Genomic DNA, 10,226 nt, shown 5'->3' on the forward strand with positions numbered 1-10,226 from the left:
GGCTGGCAGTGGTCCGTAGCGAAGGAGGTAGGGCTCCGCCCAAGAGTATAGAAAGCTGGGGTCCTAGCAGAGACACCCAGAAGATGTGTGCTCGGCTCTTGGGAAGTCAGGGACCCCATTGGTGGCTAGTTGCTGGGAGGGAAAAGGTTGGAGGACCCGAGCATCTGCTGGAGGGGCGCAGGGTGATGCCCGCGGCGAGGGGTCCCCTGGGGGGGACGTTGGCATCAGAGGCCGCCCGGAGGGCGCTGGGAGGGGGCCAGGCGGCGGAGGGGGGCCGGCTCGAGGGTCAGTCCTGAAGTCCAGCGGCCGAAGCTGCGGGCGCAGCCAATGGGGGGGCGGAGGCTGGGCGGCGCGCGGCGCTGATTGGCTGGCGCCAGCTTCTTAGGCGTGCGTGGCCCCCGCTTCATGTCTGTGCAGGAGTCGGCAGCTGGCGCCAGGGCGGCCGGAGGATGCCGAGGGGCCGGAGTCGGGCGGGCCGGAGGCCGAGGCGCGCGCTGTCCCCCGCCCCTATCCCGTGAACCCGCCAGTCTCTGGACGCGCTGTCGCGGGACCCGCGGTTCTAGGGGCTCTTCTCTGGTGTTCCTTACTCTCTACTGCTGAGCCCTCCCCTTCCCGCGCCGCTGCGAGTGTAAGTTTGCGGAGCGGGGGGCTTGTGGGGCACTCCTTGGTTGGAGGAATCTCTGTGGATCTCAGGCCAGGATCTCCTGTGGGCGATTACGTTCTTATGCCTTGTGGAGAAGTCTGGTTGACTGCTGGAGAGGACATTGGGTGCCGGCTTTCAGCCCCAGGAACTGCGTGTGTGTGTTCATGTTTAGGGTGAGGGGTGTCGAGGTTAGTTTGTGTATACATTACCAATGTAAATGAGGGGGGGGCTGTGTGCCACAGAGTGGATGTACACGCTCTCGTCTCTAACTTTTAGTCGGAGTTGGTGTGTTTGTGTGCCCAGAGGACAGGGGCTCGGTGTGAGAACACGATTTCAGTTCCGCGTGCGTTTGTTTGGGGTCGCCGGTGTCAGGGTCCATCCCTGTGTGTGACCTCGTGTGCATGGCTGTGTGGCTGTGGGAACGCGAGTTTCCCCGCGAGTGTGTGAGGCTGAACCCCTTCCTCCACCTTCCTTTCGTTTTGAACCTTGCGCTTTCCTCCTTCTTGGGACTGGTCCCCAGAGGAGCTCCACTGGAACGCCTTTCCTTTCAAGACACCGACTTTGGGAGCGGGGCGGGGGGGGGGGGGGGGGAGGGGGAGGGGGGGGGGCGGCGGTGTCAGAGGCCGGCAGTACTCCTCAAATCCCCTATGTCACCCAGGGCCGCCCCGCCTTCGCCTGGATCCCAAGCCGCAGTAGCGGACCATGGAGGTGGCGCCGGAGCAGCCTCGCTGGATGGCGCACCCCGCCGTATTGAATGCGCAGCACCCCGACTCGCACCACCCGGGCCTGGCGCACAACTACATGGAGCCTGCGCAGCTGCTGCCTCCTGATGAGGTGGATGTCTTCTTCAACCATCTCGACTCGCAGGGCAATCCCTACTACGCCAACCCGGCCCACGCGCGCGCGCGCGTTTCCTACAGCCCCGCGCACGGTGAGCTTCGGCCCTCCGGGTTTCTGGACGCCCGGCGCTCACGCCAGGCCTTGGAGGGGAGGACGGCCCGCTGCTGCTTCCCGGATGTGGGATCCACAGGAATCTGAGCAGCTGCGAAATCAGTCTGGGGAAGGTGGAGGCAGTGACCTCTTGGGGAGGGTCTGGGACCTGTAGGGCTTCTGACCATATCCAACTGCCTTAGGAGAGAATCTTTCAGGACCCCGTCCGGTGGGGTTGTCTCTGTGTCACTTGTCCTTCGGCCTTTCACTGATATTGCTGATGGTTACAGGCTGGAGTGTTATGTTTCTGGTGTTTTAAAGGGTGGGGTTGCTAATGGTTGTTCCCTGAGTTGTGATCCTGTATGCCTGTGTCACGTTTCTGAGGCCCCTGCCCACACTTACCCCTTCTCCCTCTGCTGCAGCCCGTCTCACCGGAGGCCAGATGTGCCGGCCACACTTGTTGCACAGCCCAGGCTTGCCATGGCTGGATGGGGGCAAAGCTGCTCTCTCGGCCGCCGCTGCCCATCACCACAGCCCCTGGACCGTCAGCCCGTTTTCCAAGACCCCGCTGCACCCCTCAGCTGCTGGAGCACCCGGAGGGCCTCTGTCTGTGTACCCCGGGGCAGCGGGTGGGAGCGGGGGAGGCAGTGGGAGCTCAGTGGCCTCCCTCACCCCCACTGCAGCCCACTCTGGCTCTCATCTCTTCGGCTTCCCACCCACACCACCCAAAGAAGTGTCTCCAGACCCCAGCACCACGGGAGCCGCTTCCCCAGCCTCGTCTTCTGCAGGGGGTAGTGTAGCCCGCGGTGAGGACAAGGACGGTGTCAAGTACCAAGTGTCACTGTCTGAGAGCATGAAGATGGAAGGCGGCAGTCCCCTGCGCCCAGGCCTAGCTACCATGGGCACTCAGCCTGCAACACACCACCCAATCCCTACCTATCCCTCCTATGTGCCTGCCTCAGCTCATGACTATAGCAGCGGGCTTTTCCATCCGGGAGGCTTCCTGGGTGGCCCAGCCTCCAGCTTCACCCCTAAGCAGCGAAGCAAGGCGCGCTCCTGCTCAGGTAAAGGCAGGTGTGGGAAGTCAGGATCTGTGGGTGTGGTGTGCCTCTGTAAAAGGGATTGTGATCTGAAAGGGGGGCCACGTTAGTGCTCCTGAGCCAAGAGTGGGTGGTTGGCAAGCCTCTCTGATAGTCCACAGGTGTTAGGGGCTCCCTATGGGGAGCAAGGAAACCCTAAAACTTTCATCCTGCCCTCGAGTGCTCCCGGTGTGCACAATGTTCAGTTCCTTTCCCCACCTTTGCCCTCCTTTCCAAGGTGGGTAAGTGTCAGCCGACTCTCAGAATTTGATTCCCCGTCTCTTCCCTTCCCACCGTTGAGCTGAAACAGCAGCCTCATGACTGGGTGTGGGGGAGAATGCAGGGTGTAGGGGAGGGGTGAGGGAAGGAGTCAGTGTGTACATGTGTGTACGTGTGTCTGTGAGCGTGTGCGCATGCTGCGGGCACTGCAGAGGTCCAGGCCCTGAAGGAATCTGGTTTTCCAACGCTGCTGGTCTAGTTTTAGGATTGCGGTGACTCCAGATCTCCTTGGAGATTTCCCCAAAGCAAAATTCCCAAGGCCTGTTTGTGTCCTAGTGACCCTGATCCTTCTCCCTGAGGGTAGGAGTGAGAACCTCTGCGGGTGCCCGCACCTCTGCACCTCTTTGCCAGCCAGCGGTAGCTGGATGCAGCTGGGTTTGTCTAGCAGTGTGGCCCTCGGGCAGTAACCCTTGGCTCTGAGGCTCCTTCCCTAGTTTTTAGCAAGGGTGGGGGAAGGTTTTCTTCAAGGTTTACCCCTGAGTTCAGAAACCCCTTTCTCTTGCTTGAGTTCCTAGGTACTTAGTTTCAACTAAAGCAGGAAGAATGTTCTGGGTACGGAGTTACTACTCATTCACCCCACTGAACCCCAACTTCCCTCCAGTTCGTGCTTTCCTAAGACTCTTTGAGTCTTTGCTTTGTAGCCCTTTTTTGTTTTTGTTTTATTTGAATTCCAGCTGACCAAAAACAACAGAAAATAAGGCCCCTAACCCAAAGTGAAAGAAGTTGACATTTCATTTTTAAGAAACAGCATCTTTGATCATTGGATTCTAGGGGTTTGGTCGAAAAAGGAGCAAAGCTGGGGGAAAGAGAAGTTTCCTTCCTGACCCTGGACCAGACATAAAGACAGCAAGGGTCAGAGAGCAGAGATGAGGAACAGACCTGGCGAGGCTGGCTGGCGCAGTTGGGGAGGCAAAAGTGAGAGGGAATAGAAGGGAAGAGGCCAGGCTGGGCAACTGTGCCTGTAGCCTTGTAGCCTGTGCTCCACAAAGCTGGCCTTCAGTTCCTTTTCCGGGTATCTTGCTAGCGGCTCTGAGAATCTCTGGCACCCTGTACTTAGTGCTTCTCTTTCTTTTTCCTCAGCAGCATCTGAAGTGGGGGGCTGTCCTTAAAAGACTCGGGACCTCTTGTATGGGGACCCCCCTGAGTCTCCTCTGTCTGCAGGGCAGACTAAAGTCTCCCTTGTTTTAACAGTGTGTCAGACTTGATCCTCTGGCTCTCTGTGCAGCCGCTAAGGTAGCCTTGTGCCTTTCCTTGTTCCCTCACAGAAGGCCGGGAGTGTGTCAACTGTGGGGCCACAGCCACCCCTCTCTGGCGACGGGATGGCACGGGCCACTACCTGTGCAATGCGTGCGGGCTCTACCACAAGATGAATGGACAGAACCGGCCTCTCATCAAGCCCAAGCGGAGGCTGGTAAGAACGGGCACATCGTGGCACAGTGGCCACAAACCTGGGTAGACCTGGTGGTTAGTTAAGGGAAGAAAGAAAAACAAAAGCAAACAAACGAAAACAACCCAACAACAAAACTTCAAATGCAGAGACTTTGCCACCTGAAAGTCTCTTATCAGTAAAATCGTTTGGGGGGTCAGTCAGGTCGGTCTTCATTCTGGTAGATTCTTTCCTGCCGAATTTCCTGTCCTGCAGCCACCGGGCACCCCCTCCCCTGCCCCCCACTGCTGAAGGATTCCCAGAACCCAGGGTCCAGCAGCCCACCTCATGTTCTGGCCTTCAATTCGCTCTTTTTAAAAATAGGGTCATGAAGTACTTTTCCCTGTGGTAGCTCTGGCCTCCCCGCCACCCCCCAGCTCACAGTCTCCTCCGCTTATTTAAATAACACACAGCAGCCACCAAAAAAACCTGCCCTTTATTATTTTTCCATGGAGTCACCTATACTGTGTATTTTCATTTGAGTGATTTTTAAAAAAATGTCCTTTCGGATCTCCTGCCGGAGTTTCCTATCCGGACATCTGCAGCGGGTAGATAAGGAAACTTCGTGTATCTGTTTCCGGACCGGCAAGTTTTCAGAGCCACCTCGACTCAGTCCTGCCTCTCGCTGGGCTGTTTTGAAATTTCTAATACCCTCCGCTCTGCAAATAATGTGTAAAATGCTAAGAATAATAAATATCTTTTTTTTCAGGGCGAAGTGATTTATGGGCTTAAATCGTTCACCCGCTTTGGGGCCCTTTTTCTTTTTTTCCCCCTGGAGCAGGGTGAGGGCGGGTGTGGGCTGGTGGGGGTGGGAGGAGGATATACTGCTGGCCCCTGAGTCAGAATTCCAGCTTCAGGCTGCTTACTCACCATCCCTGCCCCCGCAGTGGCCAGCTCTGGTCCCCTCCATCAGCAGGCCCAGGGCCACTCTGGACTCAGCTGGACTTGGCTCCCACTCGACACTGACTGCCCAGTGGTGTTCAGTGCTAGGATTGCTTTGGAGGGGGGACCTGGACACGTACCACTTCTTTTACCTGGGGTAGAAGGGTGATCTGTAGTCTAGGAAAAGGGTTTTCTCTCTGGCCCTTGAGTTCCTTGTTCTAGAGACCAGATCTCCTCTCTTCCACTCCCCACCTCTGACTGGCATTTCCTGGGGGGCTGGGATGAGAGTCTGTGAAGGCGGCAGGTGAGAACTCTGAGACACAGGGATCTAGACCGGCCAGGAGTGGGAATGTCTTTGCTCCTCAGCCCTGTGTGGAAGCCTCTGGCTAGTATGATTACTGATCGCCAGGAATGCAGTTAGTGCAGTCACGGGAACCGAACGTTTTGTTTTTAGATTGTAGTGAAATTTAATTTAAATCTCTCCCGGTAACTTGCAGATCGCGTATAGGACAAGGCAACTCCACACTTTAGTTCCGGGCTGCAACTTCCCCAGGCCTTTCTGGGCTCTCCTGAGCCATGCAGGGTCTTGCTACCATGGCCTCCTGGCCGTGACTCACCGGGATTCTGGATTTCCAGGGGAATAGTGAGGGAGGAGACGTGCGACCGGAGACAGAGCTACTCAGGATGGCCTAGGGCTGGACCGTTCTTGGGACCTCAGTTTCTTCACCTATGAAATGAGATTGCTGGGCAGTTGGGGGAAGTGACGGCTTTCCCCTGTGTTTACCATCAGTTGGATTCTAAGAGTTCTTTATTCCAAAGCTCTGTGATTCCTAACTAGCTTACTTCTCAAATTCTAAAATTCCTTGGTCTGAGATGCCTTGGTTCCCCTGTGGGACCCACTGCTCCTGGGCTAAGCGGTGAGACTGGGGGTGGTGCTAAGGGCCTTGGAGGAGGTCAAGGTGGGGCGTGGGAGAGCCCCCGCTGACGCTACCCCTCCCCTCCTAGTCTGCTGCCAGGAGAGCGGGCACCTGTTGTGCAAATTGTCAGACGACAACCACCACCTTATGGCGCCGGAACGCCAACGGGGACCCTGTGTGCAACGCCTGTGGCCTCTACTACAAGCTGCACAATGTAAGTGCACCCCACCCCTCCCCAGGGACCTCGGTTCTTTGTGCAGCCTGGCCAGCGCCAGCGGGCCCCAGCCACAATCTCCAGCTTGGCTTGGCTTGGGAAGCCGCGGCCGGCTGCCTGCTTGGTCAGTCCAGAGTGCCAGAAGGGCTTCCTGTAAGAAGGGGGCCTCTGCTTTAGAGCTTTGGAGGTGGGACCGGTGGAGGCAGGGCCGGCAGGGAGCTTGTACCTGTTTTCGGAAAAGTTGGGGGCAGGGAGGATTAGAGCTGTCTGGGAGGAGGCATTTAGTGGACTGGAAACAACCATGTGGGCTGTAACACCGTTCACTCTCCTTCCTTGAGATGGTGACTGTGCAGGCTTAGGGGGACTGTGGTGAGTGACACAGGAGGACTGTGCTGAAGGCACAATTCCTGGCACCCTGGGGATATGCGTGACCCAGCTTCCCTTGACCTGTGGAGAAGGGATCCATGGGTAGGTAGGGAACTTGTCCTAAAGGCTGTGTGGCTGCCCTCAGGTTAACAGGCCACTGACCATGAAGAAGGAAGGGATCCAGACCCGGAACCGGAAGATGTCCAGCAAGTCTAAGAAGAGCAAGAAAGGGGCTGAGTGCTTTGAGGAGCTATCCAAGTGCATGCAGGAGAAGTCATCCCCATTCAGTGCAGCCGCCCTGGCTGGACACATGGCACCCGTGGGACACCTCCCACCCTTCAGCCACTCTGGACACATCCTGCCCACGCCAACACCCATCCACCCGTCCTCCAGTCTCTCCTTCGGCCACCCCCTCCCTTCCAGCATGGTGACTGCCATGGGCTAGGCTCAGCTTGCCGCTGGACAGACATGGACATAGAGAGTGACTGGCAGAACCAGAGCGAGCCCGGGCACTCCCAGGATGGGTGGAACACACTTTTGGCTCCTGCCCATCCCAAGAGACCCACTTCCTCCTGCCAGCCTAGCCTGGCTGAAGCCACCTCTCCTTGGAGGACTCCCAGCCACGTGCCGCCATTACTGTGAATGTTCCTAACTGGGCTACAGCTTGTGTGCCCTGGGTGCTGCCCAGAAAAGTTTTTTCACGGACAGTTGCTTGGAGAGCAAAAGAGACAGTTATAGCAAGGAAAAGAGGAGACTGGGGACAGAAAAATGAAACCAATTTTTTGGAGGAGCAAGGAGTAGGCAAAAAAATAATAATAATAATTTATTTTGCTCTTATTTCTTACAAGAACATGAAGCCATGGAGGCACGGGCTGTTTGTGTTCTCTGGGTCCTTCCTTGGGGCCTACTGCCACCAGTCAGGGCTCTGGGGGGCAGATGCACAGGGCCTCGGCCAGAGCCTTCTCCCCAGCTGCCTGAAGGGTAGCCCCTGCCCTGACGCAGCCCTCGAGGGCAGAGACAATCGCAGGCGGTCCTGCGCAGATTCCCAGGCCAGGGCTGGGTCACAGGAAGGAAGCATTCTCTGGAAAGGGGAAACGTCTCCCAGATCATTCCCTTGGCTTCGAGAGGCCAAAGCTGGTGTGACCCAAATGGCCAAACTGCGGCCTGTGCTCTAGGCCAGCTGGACCCCTGTAAATACATCCTTTTCTGCTAACCCCTCAACTCCCGCCCACTCTACAATAAATAAGAAAATATTCAAAACAAAACCCAAACTGCATAAGCTTAACTCGCTGATGAGTGGTTTTATTTTTAAACTCGTTTTGGGTCCAGCCACATGTACGCCCCCACAGAAGCCCCACTATGAGAAGGAATAAAACCTACAAACCAAGGCTGAGCTTCACTGTTCTTTCTCGAAAGGTTCTTGGATCCATGGCCCTAGCAGGAGGCTGGGGACAAGGGGGATCTTACATTCTTGGTTGGTGGGGGATAGGGGGCGGGCAGACAGTGGTCCCCTAATTCCTGGGGTGTTCTGTTCCCTTGTGGCTGGCTGGATCCTTCAAGGTACAGCTGTACATAAAACATGTCCCAAGCTTCGGTTCTGTGTGCGGTGGTGGTGGTGCAGCAGCAGCAAGGGGCCCTAGCCCGGGAAGGCCTTTGTACTGACAGGTCAACTATGTGCCATGCTGGCGTCCAATTGCTGCAGAGCACCATAACCGGAAGTAACTTATTTTGTGCTAGTACCCGCATAAGAAAAAGAAGCGGCAGTATTTTGTTTTTTATGTTTTTGGCTTGTTTTATTTTGAATTAGTGACCTAAGTTATTGTTAACTATGTACAACATTTAAATATTGTCTGTAAAAATTGTATGCTACCCTCCTATTCCTTTAAAGTGAATACTGTTAAAAATAATAAAATACTTTTTGTGAACGCGGCAGCCTGTCGAGTAGGTCCCTGGGCCCCTCACCTCTGTGAATGCTGCAGCCTGTCGCGTGGGTCCCTGGGGTCCTGCACCCTTGTGCAGCCTGTCGAGTGTGTCCCTGGGGCTCCGCATCCCTGTGAACGCTTCAGCCTGTCACGTGGGTCCCTGGGTCACTGCATCCAAGTGGGGTTTGAGCTGTAAAGTGGACTTACTTCTGCTGTCTCTTGTCTTTCAGAGAATGCCCCATTTGGCTAAAACCTCCTCCCTGGGGACAAGGGGAAGGTACATGGGGATGGACAAGGCTCTCGCCAGCTTCCTTTTCTGTGAACCCAGCAAGGTGCCTGTTTAGGCTTTTCATAACCCTGGCACCTCCCAGGTCCCCCAAAGTGTGGTCAGCTCCGGTTTCTAGGGTATCAGGTTGCCAAATCTGTTCATTGACAAACTTGATCACCCTGTCACTGATTGCTGTCTCTAACCAATGAGCCAGGACAGCCACCATTATCAATATTCCTGATCAAAGTATCTGCCACTATTCCCTTAGAGAGTGACTGCTAACCGATCACAAGTATGTTATCATTGCATCTGGTCAGTGGTGTGTCCTGTACACAAAGTTGTCCCTAGCAGTGATCTTGATAATTGTCACTAACCACATGCCTAGAATCTCCCATCAAGGTTTCCCTTGGCCAATGTGGATCCCAGTCACTGGTGTCCTGGGCCACCAACGGTGTCACCAGTGATTTTTCTTGGGGGAGGGTGAGTTGTGAGATCTCTAGTTGCTCAGGTTGGCTTCTAACACCTAAGCACAATGGCGCTTGCCACTTTGCCTCCTGAGAAGTTGACATGTGGCTACTATGACTGGTTTTGACCATGACTTTGGTCACTTGCCTCTGATCACCTAACTGTCCTTGTGGCTACCCCCTCTTCACTGCCACATCCTCGCTGATGCTGTCCTGACCTCTGATACTGATTCTCCCGAGGGTTTTCCTATAGTCACTGTGATCTTGTTACCAGTGTCAAAGTCCAATCTCCAAAATCCCTGATACCCCATACTCCTGAATCAGACACAGCAGGCGGCCAGACGGCCAAAGTGCCAGTCCATAGGGTATAGTGAGGTATCTCCAGAGCTTTGGCCATAGCATACTGCCCTGACATGCCACCACTACCCTGCTCTCATCCTTCCCTGGAGAACGGACAGCTGGGTCAGGTAAGAGCCAAGCTGAAGCTTACTTAGGCTGTGTGCCACCCCCTGGGTGCACTGTGGCCCTGGTCCCACATGGGCCACCACACGGGTCCCCTGTTAGCTGCAGCCACAGTGAAGACAGGAGCAGCTTTCTGTCTTGTCCCCAGGTTTTGAATACAGGGTTGTGTGTTTATTTGATAAAGAATGGATCTGGGAGTAGATTGCATGCATGTGTGTGAGCATGCGCACACGCGTGTGTGCTATTAACAACCCCCTTTGCCACATACTGTTATAGGTGTAGGAAGTCTCCTCAGTGAGAACAGATAGGAACCACTTCAAAGGAGGGAATGGTCCAGGTATGAGGTGTAATGATATTTCTTGACTCGGGGCAAA

At 55.5% G+C, this 10,226-nt stretch overlaps 1 protein-coding gene across 1 annotated transcript; it reads left to right on the forward strand.

The window, feature by feature from the left end:
- Positions 1-425: 425 nt before the first annotated feature.
- Positions 426-8,001, forward strand: Gata2 (GATA binding protein 2). The gene is made up of 6 exons (XM_005364840.3): positions 426-628; positions 1,302-1,574; positions 1,996-2,637; positions 4,197-4,342; positions 6,245-6,370; positions 6,882-8,001. The coding sequence occupies exons 2-6, from the start codon at positions 1,346-1,348 to the stop codon at positions 7,179-7,181; spliced, it is 1,443 nt and encodes a 480-aa protein (XP_005364897.1). The 5' UTR covers positions 426-628; positions 1,302-1,345; the 3' UTR covers positions 7,182-8,001.
- Positions 8,002-10,226: the final 2,225 nt, after the last annotated feature.

The sequence above is a fragment of the Microtus ochrogaster genome, unplaced genomic scaffold (assembly GCF_000317375.1).
Source record: "Microtus ochrogaster isolate Prairie Vole_2 unplaced genomic scaffold, MicOch1.0 UNK1, whole genome shotgun sequence".
Lineage (NCBI taxonomy): Eukaryota > Metazoa > Chordata > Mammalia > Rodentia > Cricetidae > Microtus > Microtus ochrogaster.